Source organism: Pomacea canaliculata, linkage group LG10 (assembly GCF_003073045.1).
Source record: "Pomacea canaliculata isolate SZHN2017 linkage group LG10, ASM307304v1, whole genome shotgun sequence".
Taxonomy (NCBI): Eukaryota; Metazoa; Mollusca; class Gastropoda; order Architaenioglossa; family Ampullariidae; genus Pomacea; species Pomacea canaliculata.
The window spans coordinates 13,360,627-13,378,079 of record NC_037599.1 but is presented as its reverse complement, the minus strand read 5'-3'; the positions used below and the strand labels follow the sequence as shown (position 1 = coordinate 13,378,079).

General features: G+C 43.7%; 2 protein-coding genes across 4 annotated transcripts; both read left to right on the top strand.

The window, feature by feature from the left end:
• The first annotated feature begins 878 nt into the window (after positions 1-878).
• Positions 879-2,013, top strand: LOC112573528 (acetylcholinesterase-like). Of its 2 annotated transcripts, none has more exons than XM_025253994.1 (4): positions 879-1,139; positions 1,237-1,372; positions 1,558-1,687; positions 1,792-2,013. In XM_025253994.1, exons 1-4 carry the CDS (start codon positions 987-989, stop codon positions 1,976-1,978), a joined length of 606 nt encoding a protein of 201 aa, XP_025109779.1. In that variant the 5' UTR covers positions 879-986; the 3' UTR covers positions 1,979-2,013. The 2 variants fall into 2 exon arrangements, with proteins under 2 accessions (XP_025109779.1, XP_025109778.1); XM_025253993.1 differs by having other exon boundaries at positions 1,768-2,013.
• A 2,399-nt stretch (positions 2,014-4,412) lies between these two features.
• On the top strand, positions 4,413-16,851 carry LOC112573522 (neuroligin-1-like). 2 transcript variants are annotated; one of them, XM_025253986.1, is made up of 10 exons: positions 4,413-4,718; positions 13,555-13,706; positions 13,849-14,047; positions 14,180-14,365; positions 14,640-14,848; positions 15,186-15,336; positions 15,557-15,726; positions 15,900-16,035; positions 16,395-16,524; positions 16,654-16,851. In XM_025253986.1, exons 1-10 carry the CDS (start codon positions 4,553-4,555, stop codon positions 16,814-16,816), a joined length of 1,662 nt encoding a protein of 553 aa, XP_025109771.1. In that variant the 5' UTR covers positions 4,413-4,552; the 3' UTR covers positions 16,817-16,851. The 2 variants fall into 2 exon arrangements, with proteins under 2 accessions (XP_025109771.1, XP_025109770.1); XM_025253985.1 differs by lacking the exons at positions 13,555-13,706; positions 13,849-14,047; positions 14,180-14,365; ... (4 more) ...; positions 16,395-16,524; positions 16,654-16,851 and adding exons at positions 5,257-5,417; positions 5,772-5,991; positions 6,239-6,424; ... (4 more) ...; positions 8,131-8,260; positions 8,539-8,802 and having other exon boundaries at positions 4,428-4,718.
• Positions 16,852-17,453: the final 602 nt, after the last annotated feature.

The following is a 17,453-nucleotide window of genomic DNA, read 5'->3' as shown; positions in this document are numbered from 1 at the left end:
CATGTTTGTTGATTCAATTGTGTGTTTTTTCTAAACACATTATGAAAGAAGATGCACGTGAGTACTATCGTACTTTCCGTCAACCAGGGCTCGGGTGCTGTCGTCACGTGCATCAAGAATCAGCCTCTTGATCGTGTCCTCAATGCAAGCGCTTCCATTCGGGTGAGCAAACATTGGCAGCCTACCTTCGGGTGTATACTTTAGCAAACGCCATTTCCACAATTTAAGAAAAAAGCATTTCGTGTACTGAATAGTTATCCACGAGGTCATATGTACCAATGTTTGTACTCGATTTTAAAGCTGTTTTTAAAAACTATTTCAGGCATTTTCTAATTAACAGAAGAATGAACAGATTTTGCTTTTTGTCGGAAGACTTCTTACCTCAGCGTCTTCGTGCCGATGGTGGAGACAGGTTTTGGTGTCCTCTCCAAAGCTCCCGAACAACTCATTCGGGAAGGGGCAGGCAGAGGGATTCTTGCTATTCGAGGGACCAACAGAGATGAGGGTATACTCACTTTCACAATAAATCAACTCACACTTAATCTTTAAGGATAACCAAGACTTGTTTGACATAAAGGTTTGAGGTGTATCTTGGACACGTGACACGTGTTTGTGTTTTCTCTAGCCAAAGCAGCCTTTTAAAGACCGATCCTGTTCTGATGTTCTCAGTGAAGGTCACCTCCAGGCCTGACGAGAGGGGGGGACAGGGGTGTCTGGTGTACCCGGGCCCGCGGCTGTCAAGGGGGCCCGGCCTTGGTCAGTGGATTTTTTTTTTCTTCTTCTCCATTTCTTTTTCTTTTAAAGAAAGGTCTAAGGACAGAACACCCAAGCATTACACATGCAGAAGTTGAGTTTCAAGTCTGTAGAATACAATTTCGGGGTACTGGGGCCTGTCGTGAGATTTATGATTACAAGTACAAGGGGCCCGGAGAGGTCGTCTGTCCCGGGGCCCGGGCTGGCTCTCGGCGGCCCTGGTCACCTCTTCAATGAACCTGACTGATGCCGAGGCTGCCATCATGCAACAGGCTTTGACATACTTCCCTCGTGGTGCTCAGCAAGCAACAACAGCACTACTCCAGGAGTACCTCCTGGGGGCAAATTATACGACAAACCTGCAGATTGCCCAGGGTGTGAACCAGGTAAAGCAACATGTCTTTGAATTGTCTAAAAACTAGTTTGTATTTATGCTTTTCTGAAAGTATAAAAGTGCTGTAATGTTTTGCCTGCTTATTCCAGATCTGTTCCGACCTGTACTTCAACTACCCCATGCTGAAGGAAAGTTTGCTGAGTGCAAGTGTTCCCGGGGCTGCTCGTCAGTATGTGTATCAGTTCAGCTACCTGTCCCCTCGCTTAGGTTTCCCCGAGTGGGCAGGTGAGAGAGTCTGTGTCACCTGTGGAATAGACTAGAAATCTTAGAATCAGATGCTTACTATTAACTATCGCAGTAGCCAACTATTAAACAGAAAATTTGCTTGTCATTGTTTCTGCTCTGGGTACAAAGCACTTCAAGAGTGGCTATGAATGGTTGGGGCAATGATATCCATCTGTGACATGCAGGTGTACCGCACACAGCCGAAATTCCGTTTGTATCCGGCTTACCTTTTGATGGCACGAAAAACTGGACGGACAAGGACAAGCAGGTGTCCAGCGACATGATGGACATGTGGACAAACTTCGCCAAACACGGGTGAGCACGTGTGTAACATTCACTATGGCTACTTAATATCTTTTCCAGCTTTAAATGAATTATGTAAATGATCATGTAAGTCGTGCTCACCGTCTGTTACACAGAGACCCCACTCCTCTGAACAGCGTCCTTGACCCCACACCTCTGGACTCTGACGGGGTCGTGTGGTTGCCCTACACACCGGCGGTACAGGCGTACCTGAGATTCGAGACTAAACCGTCACTGAGCTCCCACCTCAACAGAAACAAAATGGAGTTCTTGGGGAGTCTTTTTGAACAATATGGACAATAGGCAGCTTGTCTGCGGACTTGAGAAATAAAATGAAAATGCGCATTGAACTCTGTGTTCATTGTGTTATCTTCCTTAAGAATAATTATCATCTCTCTCTTGACTGTGTTATCGCCCTTATATAAATATGTGGGTGCGGGTGTGTGCGTGTGTGTGTACGTGTGTGTATGTGTGTGTGTAAAAGAAAGATTTTAAAGTTCAAAGAAAGTACAGAAGACATGTATGTTCTAGGACTGACAACACTTGTCTCTACTCACTAGCTGTGGGTACTTTGTTCATCAGGAAAGTTAGAGACAGTGAAATAAAAGATTAGGTGTGACCAACATGCCATGCTGTAGAAAGGTTGATGTAACGGACAAGTACTTAGTAGAGGGGGTTAGGAGGGAAGATCGACAACCGTGGTTGATCTGATCTAGGGTAGTGGGCTGGAAGTTGTTTGCCCTTGAGCAAATGACGTAAATTGTGATGTCAAAATAAGGTGACGTAAAAGATAGAGGAAATTAACGTTAGAGAGAGAAAACGGTGGACAGAGAGCTAACGGCGGAACCGAAGTGGAAGCTGGTGGATTTTCTCTTGACTTTCTCGCAACTGCTGCGACAGCGGAATAAATATTACGGGAAGTAATACCGTGGGTAAACTACAGGTGGATGTACTTCACAGGTCGTGAGTCACTGTAGTCCGTGTCCGCACCGTGGGGGAGCTCTGTGGCTTGGGCATCCCGCAGTACAGTTTCTTGGTGGGGCCAAGAAACCACACACTGGTATCAGCGAGAAAAGAACAGAAAAAAACTTGGTGCAAGACTGGTGCACCGACCTCCATTTGTCGCCTGGAAGGGACAGTTCTTAACAGTCTGAGAGTAAGCGCCGGTGGAGGAAAGGTTTCCTCCCGGCCTTCAGCGAATCTAACATCATCCTGCCAAACACCTAGGAGGCGACCGCATGCGCAAGACCGAGACGTTCCGCTTGTAAACTGTTGGTACCGTAAAAACCATTTATTTTCAATAATAAATAGACTTCGTGGAAAGAAGATCAGTGGACTAATTAGAATAGAGGACTTGGGAGGGTCTCAAAGACTTTAATATAAAAGGTTAATGTTTCATCAAGAACGAACATTTTTTATACGATAATACAGTGGATATTAACATCGGTAATTCATCAAGAAAGGACAGCTCCGGAGACAGCGGCATACTTCATCAGTGACAATATTTATGGGAATCAATTTTATGGTTAACTAATAGTACATTGGATGAATGATAATATATTGGTAATATATCTTGTGTGGCGAATGAAGGAGTGAATCTATGATCGTTAATACTTTGCCTTTGTTTCGTTTAAAATTGTGTTTGAATTCAATAATTATTCGTGCCTCTAAGAAGGTACGCCCACCCTCAAGCGATCAGGATATTTTGGTTTGTGGAAAGAATGCGCGTGTCCGCGGCCGGTCCGTGACAGTTGAATACCCGCACGACCTGTGGGTCAAAGACATTTATTTTGTCTTAAAGCTCTGTGAAATGTGTTAACACAACACTCAAAGAAACATAAATCAAGCGATATATTTTTGTGAACCTCAATAACAAGAGACAAGTTTACCCATTGACCATGCCTATCTCCTTCTATCCTTTGACAAACAGTTGCAGAGCAAGACCAAATTACTCAAATAAGAAATCGTAAGAAAAACACAGCCTCGTTGTGTTTATACTAGTGCAGGCCATCCGCACTACAAATAATTATAATCTCAGGAGAAAACTTTTATTTTTACTCTCCAGCGAGTGTTTCTCTCAAGACTAGGACTAGGATAAGGTCAGGTGTGTGCCTGCATGTCCTGATGTCAAGAGAAAGGTGTCTTCAGAGGTCCTGATAATCAGCAGACGAAGATCACGTGTCATGTAGCCATGGCGACGTGTAGAGGAAGGAAAAACAACGTGATCGGAGGTCCTGGTGACGAAATGTTGTCTGTGAGCAAACAGTCGCCGGGTGGGACCGGGTGAGAGTTGGGACCACCGTCCTGCTTTGTGCCCGCCTTACATACCCCATCATTTTCTCTTTCATGAATCCTCGCGCATGTTTACTGTATTTTGTATTTGTATTTGTCCAACTTTAAAGTCGGCACTCAATGACCTTTTCTTGTGTGATCAGGATTCACTGCACCGTCCTTCACGTCTGCTCCTCACTTCACTTCCATCTTCCTGCCAAACACTGTTACTCTTTGTTCTAAGAGAATTTGATAATAATTATTATTCCAGCCATATAAATAATTACCAAAATGTATAAATACCAGAATCAAAAAGTCTGCAGTTCCAAGAGATAGTGGAAATAATCTTCTCAGCACTTTGTCCTACTTTCACACACCCAGCTTTGTGTTGATATACAGAACGAAAGCTCACATGTTGACCTCTAGTCCTTCCAGTCACAAAGAGCAAGGCCGAGGGACTGAAAGAATCAGGTGTCGGTTAATTAAACAGATCGGCTATAGTTCGCTCTTCTCTTCTCGAAGGTTCATGAGTAAACACCAGTCGTGGTGAGCCTGAGGCGAGTATTTAAACTGACTGCCTGCTGCTGGAGTTCATTAATTTCAGCCATGCTTCGGGTACTGACTGTGCTGCCAGCATTTCTCCTCGCCGTCCTGGCGGAGGACGTGGTGGTGACCACTACACTGGGTCAGCTGAGAGGGTCAAGGGTCAGCACTGGACCTTCAACATACCTGGACACGTTTTTTGGTGTCCCCTACGCCAAGCCTCCTGTTGGTGAGATGTTCTTGAATGTTCATAAGTTTATCACATAGATTGAAATGTAGTGTGTTATTAGTTAACAAAAGATAAGAAGACAAGCTATCTCGGGATAAACTGTCTAAAGTTTATGGTCATTGAAGCGCTTCTATCATCTGTTGAATGTTGTCTCGTCTATTGTTGACATCCAGCGTCGGTCATTATTTCGCTTAGACTTCTGACCTGTCCAGGATATACTCAAGGCCTGTTAACTCAAAAGTAAATAATCATACAGATGACATTCTGAAGAACAAAGATCACACGGTATGGTGTCTTAGGGTCAATGTACTGTCAGTGGTTCCTCATATTCAGTCCAGGCATGTAGAATGCCAACTCATACTTTCTTTGGAGCTTGTAGTTTTTAATAAACATAAATAACTATAGAGAGGAACACATGCGGGTACATACTTGTAAACATCTACTTTGCAGAAAATTTCAAAACCTAATGTAGAAAGTGCCCCGACAAAACCTTACTTTAGTGTAAGTGTGTGTTACAAAATGTTGCATGTTGTGTCAGGGGCTTTACGACTCATGCCGACACAACCAGCGCAGCCCTGGCAAGGAGTGCTGGACGCCACCCGATATGGTCCTGCATGTCCACAGTTCACACCGCCCTTTGACCCCAACCCAACCCCAACCAGCGAAGATTGCCTTAGTCTCAACATCTTCACCCCCGGGGTAAAACCTTTGTCTTACGAGTCTATATCAGCGTGATATTTGTTGGTTATGAATATTTATTAACACACACATCTCGTAAGCTAATATAATCTATATTACTAGCATGGGTTTGTTCATCCAAGTTTATTTCTGCCAATTTTTTTGGTCAATTTTTTTATCTGTCGTTTCATTTAAGTGAAGCTTAATCATGAGTGGTATGTTCACTGCGATAGTGAGAAGCACGTGATATCTTTGACTATTTCAATATTTTTAAATTATATTTTTATAAACTTTGGAATTAAAGATTTATCGTCTAATTTTGAACATTTTCCGAAGGGATATCAAGTTGATCGTCTCGATGTCTCATGTGTCTAGCTTCAGGATTTAGTATCAAGGACCCGGTCAGCCCACAGCCACCCGAGTGGTCCCCAGCGGCGTTTGAAGCACCAAGCTGACCCTCCAAGACTCCTCCCTGTCATGATGTTTGTTCATGGAGGTGGCTTCAGGAGTGGCAGTGGCTCCGGCTTCAACGGCACGGAACTCGCTAAACGTGGAGTCGTGGTCGTCACCATCAACTACAGACTGGACATTCTAGGTCAGACCTTGACCCCTCTTACTTTGGGGGGACCAGAAGCCTTCAACCTATTTTTAAACTAATGTTTGTAACAACTTATTGTGGTGTGAGTAGCCAAGTCCATAGCAGCCAAGTCCATAGCTAAGTCCATATTCCTTTTTTACATAAATGTTTGGTCTGTAAGAGAGTTATGGTGATTGTGCCTGAGGGATATGATGTGAACTATCTCTGGAATTACCCTGAGTGATATGAAACAATCTTTTCCCAGGATTCTTGTCGACTATGGATGATTCCAGCCCAGGAAACTACGGTCTTCTCGACATGATCCAAGCTCTGAAATGGATCAAAGCCAACATTGCCAGTTTCCATGGTAACCCAAATGAAATCACAGTGTTCGGAGAAAGTGCTGGAAGTCTGAGCATATCTCACTTGAGGATATCACCATTAGCCAAGGGTCAGCACATTTTCTTTTTGTCGAATATAATGACACGTGTATACTAACAAATATGTACAAGTACAATAAGAAATGAACACCTAAACACGAACCCCATTGACAATACTGTTGCTTTCAACTAACATATTTACAACAAAATTTCTTTTCAAGCAACATTCTGTTTTATTTTCATTTAAATTGGTGCTTTTCAAAAGTCCAATCAGATTATGTATTTTCCTTGCATTGTCAGAATGTTTTAATGCATGAAATTAAATAATATGAAAGCCAAGATTAAAAAGCAAGTACAGCAGCTGATGATTGATTGTAGGAATTATGTAATATGCAATATTATATATAATAGGGCTCTTCAATAAGGTGATCATGGAGAGTGGCTTCGCTACCTGTCAGTGGGCCATCAAGCCACCCTCATACACCCCGAGTCCTCTCACGTCTGCCAAGCTGGTTGCCGCCAAAGCGGGTTGTCCTGTGGACAGTGGCACGGCTGCCCTGGTGGCATGCATCAAGAGTAAGCCTGTGGACGTCCTGCTCACCGCCAGCGCCGCCTACCTAGTGAGTTATGTTACAAAGACATGTTTTCCCTCAGCTGACCCAGCTTTATTAATGGGGTACATGATTCTTCAGTGGGCCCCCAGAAAAAAGGTTCGGTGTCTACTAGCTCCCTCCCCAGTCTACACATTCCAGGACTATAAAGTTTTTGTTTTTGCAGCTAGAGGTTTCTCTAAAGCAGTAATTGTGTTTTTTTAACAGGACGGGCCCGCCAGCTCCTTCATACCGACTGTAGAGACAGGATTCGGTGTCATCCCGAAAAATCCAGCGGAACTGATACTGGAGGGAGCAGGCAGTGACATTCTCTCCATTCGCGGCAGCAACAAGGACGAGGATACGATCGAAGCTTCATGTATGAATAATGAATGGTCTTCAAATTATGTAGAGCGTTTTTGTCTAAAACACAAGTTTATTTATTTACTTTTACATTTCTCGATTCGCTCGTCCGTCCACCCACCCGCCTTTGTAGCTTTGTTGACAAACATTGATAAATTTTATCCAGTGATTATTTGACTCTTGCAGTTCTACCGTTCAGCGGTTACACCTTGTCTGATGCCCAGGCTGATGTCAGGACATACGCCACAACCTACTTCAGACAGGGCTTGGACAATGTCACCGCCATCCTTCTCAACGAGTATGTGACCCAGGTGAACCCCACCACCCCACAACAGCTTTACGTGGCTGTCTCCCAGGTGAGGGAAGGACAAGAATGTATAATCTTCTGAAAACAGCTCTCCCTCTGCCTTGCTTACTTTGCAGAAAAATTGCATAATTATGATGAACAAAAATCTTCAACATGATATGGTTGACCCGACAAAGTGCAAGGAGCAATCCTTCTGTGTTTCAGATGAAGACAGACCTTCGCTTCAATTATCCGAAGCTGAACGAGTCTCAGGTGACCGCCAACAGACGGGGTTCCGCACCTCAGTTCGTCTACCAGTTCACCTACCAGTCACCCAGCTTAGGTTTCCCTTCTTGGATAGGTAAGACTTTCTGAAGTTCAAGGAGGTCAAAGCAAAAATAATTATAATGAAATACAGATCATCACATTTTTCAAAATAGCAGTATCTCTGTTAAATGTCACGAAACTAAACAGTAAATACCCAGAATGCACTAAAAATCTGATCACAGAATACCAACAAGACTAAGATTTTGTGCAGGTGTGCCACACACTGCCGAGTTACCTTTCGTGTTTGGAGAACCTTTCAACGGCCGTAAAAACTGGACAGACGCTGATAAGCGGGTATCCGCCAATGTGATGGACTTGTGGACCAACTTCGCCAAGTTTGGGTACGTGCTCTATAAACAAGCCGGTCGTATAGGAAGACTGAACATGATCTGATCCATTATTCAACCATCTTGAGGACGTTTACAGTTTGTCTGTATGTCTGTAATGCATTGTGAGATGATCCATGTATATCTCTAGTGTATTGTGAGATGATCCATGTGTGTCTGTAATGTATTGTGAGATGATCCATGTATATATCTCATGTATTGTGAGATAGATATGTATGCGTTGTCAGGATGCCCAGCGCAGTACAGTGATGCAGGGTGTGTTTTCATTACAGGGATCCGACACCTCCGGGGTACAGCGGGGTGAGATGGTCGCCGTACAACTCTCAGACTCAGTTGTACCTGACTATTGACGACCGGCCGTCGCTGAACTCTCACTTGTTTCAAAAGCGGATGGACCTCATTAAATCCCTTTACGATCAATTCGGACATTACTGAAAACTTTTTCATAAAAAAACTGGTCAGTAGTGTGGTGACCAAAAACAATGATGATGGTGATGCTGCTGCTGATTATTATTATTAATAAATTAAATTTTCAAGAGGACTTGTTTGTTGATTCAATTGTATGTTTTTTTCTAAACACATTATGAAAGAAGATGCACGTGAGTACTATCGTAGACCTGTAAGCAGAGGGTCATCGAGAGACAAGGGAAGAGTTTTGATCGTTATTTCTGTAACAACATGTAACTACACCAGAAAGAGGTTCTGATGTGTATGAAGTGGGATGAATGTAGGCGGATGGACAAAAATGTAATGAGTGGAGTCGATCGCAACCATGCACAGTCTAGTCACAAAAATAAAATTCTACAAAGTCAGGCCAACACCTCTTTATCAAACCTGTCTACATCTTCAGCAACTGAACACAACTCCCTCCCTCCACTACAGACACTTCAGTGTGTAAGGGGAAATAATCATCATTGACAGGTCCTACACAGGCACAACAAACACACAGTGGAATGAGATCTGGTCTTCATCATCTCATCAGGGAACAGAGAGAAGAGGCAATGATGCTGACAATTCTTTATTAACAAGAGGTGAAGTAAGCAAGACAGAGAGTGGTCAGCGCTGGCGTCCGAACTGAGAGTGCACTGGTTCAATGCCCGGTTAACGCTCTAGTTTACAATCTAGTCACAGTGGCGTAGGAACCAGGGGGGCAGCGGGGGCAGCCGCCCCCCCCCAAGGAAAATACAGGGGGGGCAGGAATATCCTTTTGCCCCCCCAATATTTGAGTCGTAATTCCTCACAAAGAGAAAAGAACTGAAGAAAGGTATGGGAACGTAGAGAGGAGACGGTCATCACCGTCACAAAAGCGGGCCCTGAGGCAAGTGGAGGCTCTAACACCTCTGACGATCAGATCGGGGACAGTCGGTTAGTATTGTTTGCCATGCTAATTGCAGGCTGTGTTGAAGCCTGAGCGAAGAAAGCAGCCGGACAGTACATCGGTACATCGAGTGTGGTCTCCCTCCCCCGTCCCCCATAATGCGACGCCTATTCTTTGGCGGTTTTCGTTGGACCAACATAAAACATCCCCCACCCACTCGCTGTCACCCTAAAATTATCTGCTATCGCTTACAACCAAAGGGGCCGCACTGGCCATGGGGAACACAGAAAGCCAGTAACGAATTAGTTGCATACCAATACCCCAGTCTTGCCAATCAGACAGGAACCCTCACACTTTGTGAAAAGCTAGCGAAGCACGAGGACTTCCATCTTACTAGACACCAACGGTTTAGTGCGAATTGACGACTTTGACTTCACCTAAGTAAGGCAAAGACTCTGAGTCCCTATATTGGTAGTTTTCTTTAGAGACAGAGAGACTGGTATTATTGCAATCTACGACTCAGGGGGAAGTGTATAAGTAACATTTCTAAAACTACACAAGGGCACTCTTTTATCATCAACGACTGTGGCTGGTACTCAACATAAGTTATCTGTGTTATACTGTTTGGTGTGTATATATGTGTCCGTGTTTCGGTAGATGGCCATAGAACGTGTCGCATCGCTGGCTCAGCACCGTCGGGTAGCGGATCGAGCGAGGAAGGGGATGGCCCTGCGGCCATTCCCACCCTAGTTTCGTCCCCTGGCCACGGTGGTCTGGCCAGTTTATGGCCCTTAATTATAGGGTAGCCTTGCGTCCCTTCCTCTCTTTGGTTCTCTTTGGAGTGGATGGGGCTATTTTCCCACGGTGTCCGCGGACACCGAGTTCAGGTATGGGGTTGTGCCTCTTTGTAACGTGTATTATCTCGCGGACGCTGGACCCTGTGGGTAGGGAAAGAGCCTATAGAAGAGTTTTTGCGCTGGAGGAGAGACCTGTGCCCGTCTCTGGGAGTAGTCGGGGGTTTGCCACGTGCTGTGTGTACTGTCGCTGGAACTGGCGTGGTGTCTAGAAGAGGGTCCCAGCAACCAGCGTATTTTCCCCGCGTTTGTTGTGAGATAGAACAAAGCGTGTCACGAGCCGTTGGGTGAGTACTTAATTAATCTTTACCTTTGTTTTTCCACCCGATGGCTACCCTGGCCAGTATGCAGAACGCAGTTTTTTCTGCCTTAAAACGAACAAAAACATACCTGAGAAGCTCCATGACACAAACGCGCTTGAATAACTGTCTCATTATGCATGTATTTAAAGAGAGGGTTGATCTGCAATGGAGTTCATTAATAGAAATCACCGAAGACGCAGTTTTTTTTGGCACACTGACTTGCCAACCTTGATTAATATGATTTATATGATTATAACGTTTATCACATTTCTTGTGAATGCTTTAGCCGGGGAGTCATTCTTTAATTTGTTTTTTCTTATTTAATGCTGCTTTGCCTTTTAACAATAAAGCAGCGTGTTGTGATGCTACCACTGTGTACGTGCGTGCGTGCAGTACCCCCCCCCCCATCCTTTTTTACGTAATGTGCGAGCGCGAACGCCGTTCACTGTCAGCAGGGAGTTTGCCCCCCCCAACGCCGAACATCTTCCTACGCCACTGAGTCAGGGCAGTTCGACACCAATATTTAGTAAGCTAGATAAACGTACCTGAAAAAAGAAAATTTAAAAGATTAATTGAGTTTTCAGACATAATTTCTGATGGCCAGTCTTGTGGACAACAACCATGAAGCATCTCTTTAAAGCAGAAACTAAAACTTTCAGAGTCGCCAACCTCTTGGCTTTGCTAACTTGTCCATAGCCATAAATAAATAAGAAAAATTACACAGCAGAGGCCCACATCATCTGTTTTGGTTATGGATTACAATATGTTGTTAAGTCTCGTCTTCTATTTTTTAGGTATGCAAATACATTGCCAATATCTAGCAGTTTTTATAAATACATCTATAAAGAGTATCTCGATTCTCGCGGTAAGCTATTGTTTTGGGAGTGTGCGACAAAGACAGACAAATAGATAAATATCAAGCTGTTTGTACACAGATAAGACCTGGTCACTTCTCGTGAGCAAACAAGTAGTCCCCAGTACAAAATACAACAACAATAAATTTCTCTATCTACTAGATGTAACTTATTGTATTTCTTATGATATTTAGTTGATTCTGAAGACCACTGACAGTATCAGAGATTAACTTTACATCATCAGACAATTCAACAATATCAGGGTGTAACTGGATACCATGTTTATCTAATGATAATTGCATTAGTTCATTCATTGATCAATAGTGTTTTACCTGTGAAAGAGCATCATATAAAGATCATCACATTGGTCAGTTGTAGTGCTCGGTAAAAAATACTCTTACAGCTGATGTTGATATTTTCTCACATAAAGCTGTATTACTTCGTATTTCCACACAACTGTTTTATTTTTTTAGACAACAGAGTTCCTTGTGGGTTCCTCTATGTTTTTCTTTGGAAAGATGAGAATTCGCCACCGGCGGGGCAAGGGTCAGAGTTCATACCACTGTCCCACTTCGTAACCGACCGACATCCCCCCCTCCATCATTTTCTATCAAGTGTGTTTTCATGCACGTGAACGACATTTTGTCCAAACCTGCGTCTGAAGATCTTAACCTTATATATAGTTTACTTTCATAATATAACTTATTTTCAGCCATCAGTCTTGACGCCTTTTATCCATAAGTAGGCTGTCGTGGAGGCATCAAGAATGTCAAACAATAAACATGATCCTTGTTATTCAATTCTTAAAGAACAGAATCGCGAAATGTGTTGCTCAATATGGATTTCATAAAGATTGAAATGATCAACACCCCGGGTACTCTTTCTAAGTTTACAATGTAATGAATGGCTCGTTTTCATTAAGAATGTTTACCCAGCCTGTTACCCAACCCAAGCTGAGTAAATCAGCTTCTCGCAGGTAAAGGGTTGAAATCCGTTCGTATTCATAGTCTCTGGGTAGGTCTACCCAAGCCTCGTTCTCAACCGCTAATTTATCGGATGCCGACTCTTCCGATAAAAACAATCTGCTCTGACAAGCATAGCGACGACGGTGTTTAATCCAATCAAATAAAAGTAACAAACAATTTTCGAGACCTTATAAATAAACTCGGCAAATAAAGCAGCACAGATACGAGATGCCATAAAATGTTTTCTTTCAGTTTTTTTTTTCTACCGACACAGAGTTAAGTCAATCGGTTCTAACCCCACCCCTTCACGCCTCGGGTCCTTTTTTTAAAAAGCAAATCAGTATTTTTGCTGTCTTTTTTGCACGACGGGGATAATGTCGTCAGGGTTAATAAATTGGACTACTGCAGTTTTTTTGTTCAATATTTTGCGCCTCTTTCAGTTGAACAAAGCATGAGCAAAAACCCAGTTAGGGTTCTTTTACACTTTGATGAATTTCAGTCGCTCGTGCATGCGAGCTAAGGTCATTAAATAGAACGAAAGCTCACTTGTTCAACTCCTTGTAGAAGGGAGAGCGCGAGGTCAATAACTAGCAGCCGTGGGTGTTAGCTAAACCAACTAATCCTGCCAAGGTTCTCGCATCAGTAAATACACTTGTTGAGCCTGGGGGACAGTATTTAAACAGTCTGGCTGTGTCTCCCCAGTTCATTAATTTCAGCCATGCTTCGAGTACTGACTGTGCTGGCGGCCCTCACCTCTGTCCTGGCAGAGGACGTGGTGGTGACCACTAGACTGGGTCAGGTGAGAGGGTCAAGGGTCAGAACTAGACCATCAACATATGTGGACTCGTTTCTGAGTCTCCCTTACGCCAAGCCTCCTGTTGGTGAGGCTTGTTTATGTATACTTTCTGACCAGTAAATAGGAATACAAGATAAATATATTGTTTAGCTTTTTTTAGCGATAAGTGCGTGTTACAAAATGTTGTGTGTTGTGTCAGGGGCTTTACGACTCATGCCCACACAACCAGCGGAGCCCTGGCAAGGGGTGCTGGACGCCACCCGATATGGTCCTGCGTGTCCACAGCTAGCTGACTTTGATCCCATGCCAACCAGCGAAGATTGCCTTAGTCTCAGCATCTTCACCCCCGGGGTAAGATATGTCTCGTGTAATCCCTTTTTACTAGCCTGTCACAAAGATAGTTCTTTTCTGTATTATTCCGCCATTAATTATTCTAATATATTCAACAAGTCAAACTTGTATCCACTGGTATCTTTCTACTAAACTCTACCAGGAGACAGAATTGCGGACTCGGTCTTTCCGTGGACCTCCTCGGCGGTCGAAGCACTCCGCCCCTGGTCGAGGACTTCCGGTGATGATGTACGTCCACGGCGGTGGCTTCCGCACAGGCAGTGGCGCCCTCTTCAACGGCACGGAACTCGCTAAACGTGGCGTCGTGGTTGTCGCCATCAACTACAGACTGGACATTCTAGGTTCGAAATTCATAGTTCTTCGGTTGGGCGATACGAAATGTAATTTTTCATTTTATATCCTTTCTTGTCAAGTCTGTATATGGAATAGGAAACAGTCAAAACAAAATATTTACTTGTAACTATCTTTCCCAGGATTCTTGTCGACTCTGGATGATTCCAGTCCAGGAAACTATGGTCTTCTCGACATGATCCAAGCTCTGAAATGGATCAAAGCCAACATCGCCAGTTTCCGTGGGAACCCCGGTGAAATCACCTTATTCGGAGGGAGTGCTGGGAGTCTGAGTATCTCTCACCTGAGAATCTCACCATTAGCCAAGGGTCAGCAAGACTGTCACTCAACATACACAGGCTAATACACATAAAATAATTACTCGATGTTAGATATATGAGTACTCCAGTCTTTCGGTAATAAACAAACCTATCTAATCATCCCTGGTCTGTAGCAATCAGGGGGAAGTTTGAGGGCAAAAGTTCTGAAATAATTAGAGGGTACTTGCACGTTACGGATCTGAAAGACGGACACGATAAGAAATAATAGTAATTATAGAAATATTTTAACATGATGAGTAACATTTTTATGCATGAATTTCAGGACTCTTCAATAAGGTGATCATGGAGAGTGGCTTCGCTACCTGCAAGTGGGCCAGAAAGCTGCCCACAGACACTCCGAGTCCTCTCACCTCTGCCAAACGTGTTGCCACCAGAGTGGGTTGTCCTGTGGACAGTGGCACGGCTGCCCTGGTGGCATGCATCAAGAGTAAGCCTGTGGACATCCTGCTCAACGCCAGCGCCGCCTTCCTAGTGAGCAAGACAGTTTTGCCCCATTTTAATTAATATTTATTATTCTTTCTCCTGTCGTACTGATGATTACGACGAAGGAGTCGGATGTTATGCAAGACTGTTGAGACCATAACCTTTGGTGAACAGTAACCTGGGGTTAGATAGGACGAGGTGTGTAGTTACAGCCACCTTGACGATACACAATGATGTCACCCATGCAAAAGGGAAACTTTGAACAAACAGCTGCTCGTCTGTATCTTGTAATAAAAATACAGAAAAAATGTGCCACGTGTACTATAGAGTCAACCAATGGCTATACAATATCTGACAATACTAGTGTTTTATTTTTTTTAAACAGGAAGGGCCTGCAAGTTCCTTTATACCGGTAGTAGAGACAGGATTTGGTGTCCTCCCTAAAAACCCGGAGGATCTGATACGGGAGGGAGCAGGCAGTGACATTCCCTCCATTCGCGGCAGCAGCAGAGATGAGGATGCGATCGACGCTGCTTGTAAGAACTTGCTTCGTTATTTTTTGTTCCCTTAAATAAAATGGAAAATGATTCACTTTTGTTAAACAATGGTCATTTGTAAATTTTAATATTTCTTAATAAGGCGAAAGTAACATAAAACTGGGAATATGGCAGTCGCTCAACAAGTCTCCTGATTATCATTCTTGTTGCTGCACTCTCTATATTTTATGAGCATCATTTCTATTTTTGTTGTTTCCAGTCCAGCCTCTCATCAGCTACAGCTTGTCTGATGCCGAGGCGGAGATCAGAACCTTTGCCTCCACTTACTTCAAGCAGGGCCTCGACAATGTCACCGCCATACTCCTCAGCGAGTATGTCACTCGGTTGAATCCCTCCACCAAAGAAGAGCTCTACCTGGATGTAGTCCAGGTGAGAAAAATGACGAAGAGGTTGTAAGGCCTTCTCAATTGTCTGGGTTTTTTTTTTCATTTTGCTAAAATCATTTGTGGATGGAGGTGAAAATGTCTCATTATTTTTGAAATCTTTGGCAAATTTATATAGTTGTCGAATATAATTCAAAGAATAGTCTGCCTGTGTTTCAGATGAAAACAGACCTTCGCTTCAATTATCCGATGCTGTACGAGTCTCAGGTGAACTCCAACAGAATGGGTTCCGCACCCCAGTATGTCTACCAGTTCGCCTACCAGTCCCCCAACTCACGCTTTCCTTCTTGGATAGGTAAGTCATCTACAGACGACTGTCATGTACCTACCTGCACAGAGCATCCATTGCAAGAGATAGACAGGTGTTCTCTCAAACTATAAATTTGTACCGCTCTTGTCTTCTTTGTCAAAGATGCACACCTTATGAAAACTTAGGAAAATTTTCATGACACACGTATTCTTGACATGGTAGTTTGGTTCGTTATTTTATTGGGACACGACAATAACAAGCATTTATCTAATTTCTCAAAATATAGAGCCACATACCGTCCATGTTCACTGATACGAAACTGATACACAGAACATAGAAACTATTCAAATGAATTGTGCAAAGCCGTGAGTGTTTCCCATCAAACATTGACTCACCTGTCACAGGTGTGCCTCACGGTGCCGAGGCTCCGTTTGTCGCTGGGGAACCTTTCAACGGCCTGAGGAACTGGACTGACACCGACAAGCGGGTGTCCGCCACTGTCATGGACATGCTGAGCAACTTTGCCAAGTTCGGGTATGTATGCTAGCCAAACGCCGACCCTTTACAAATGGCAAGAATGGTGTAATTATTACATCATTAGTTATTACATTATTTTGTTAGAATAAGCAGTGCACGGTAAGGCAGGGTGTGTTTTCATTACAGGGATCCCACACCCCCGCTGTTCACCAGTGTGAAGTGGTTCCTGTACAACTCGGTGACTCAACTGTACCTGACCATCGACAGCAAACCAACCCTGAACTCTCACCTGTATCAGAGACGAATGGATCTTGTGAAATCCCTGTATGATCAATATGGACACTACTGAAGTCTTTTCGCTACAAACTGGAAGAGTTTTTTTTAGCACAGAACACAGCGAATAAAATAATGATTATGATGATGATTGATAATAATGATGATGTCATGACAACTACAGCAATGATTATAATGATGATAACTTGTATTAATAAATTTTTACTCAGGAATCGTTATTTGAGATTATGCAGTGTTTGTCCGTGTGTAAGCGCGAGTTCTTCAGATAACTAACAGACAGACAGGTAACCGAGCATCACTGTCCGGATATATCGGGAGCTGCTTCGTGATTACCTGTGAGAGACAGGGAGAATGAACAGACGAGAATAACAAGAGATGGAAGGGGAGGAAGGAAGGATGAGACAGAAAGAGAAAGAAGACAGGGATTTCTCAGTCATTCTAAGACTGTCCTCCAGAAGGGGGTGGGCTAGTTTTCTTCTACCCCCGCGCCTGAATGACAAAATAAAGAAAAGAGGAAGCCCCAGGCATATCTCTCTGTTTTATGTACATTTTCCGGAGATTCACCCTTTTTGTGTGTGCTCCCTTGGTTTTCCCTCCACTGACTGCCTGATCCTAGTGGAGCCCACGGTCACGTGGTCAGTGCAAGTCGCCTTATATGATCACATGCACCCGGTTAGTTCCCTGTCCAGGTC

Excerpts from the sequence above, each read along its gene's own strand:
- LOC112573528 (XM_025253993.1), top strand. The coding sequence starts at position 987 with ATGAACCTGACTGATGCCGAGGCTGCCATCATGCAACAGGCTTTGACA. Across the intron at positions 1,373-1,557 it reads AGGTTTCCCCGAGTGGGCAG|GTGTACCGCACACAGCCGAA; the intron begins GTGAGAGAGTCT and ends TGTGACATGCAG. Across the intron at positions 1,688-1,767 it reads ACAAACTTCGCCAAACACGG|TCGTGCTCACCGTCTGTTAC; the intron begins GTGAGCACGTGT and ends TGATCATGTAAG.
- LOC112573522 (XM_025253985.1), top strand. The coding sequence starts at position 4,553 with ATGCTTCGGGTACTGACTGTGCTGCCAGCATTTCTCCTCGCCGTCCTG. Across the intron at positions 5,418-5,771 it reads TCAACATCTTCACCCCCGGG|CTTCAGGATTTAGTATCAAG; the intron begins GTAAAACCTTTG and ends TCATGTGTCTAG. Across the intron at positions 6,425-6,764 it reads GATATCACCATTAGCCAAGG|GGCTCTTCAATAAGGTGATC; the intron begins GTCAGCACATTT and ends TATATATAATAG.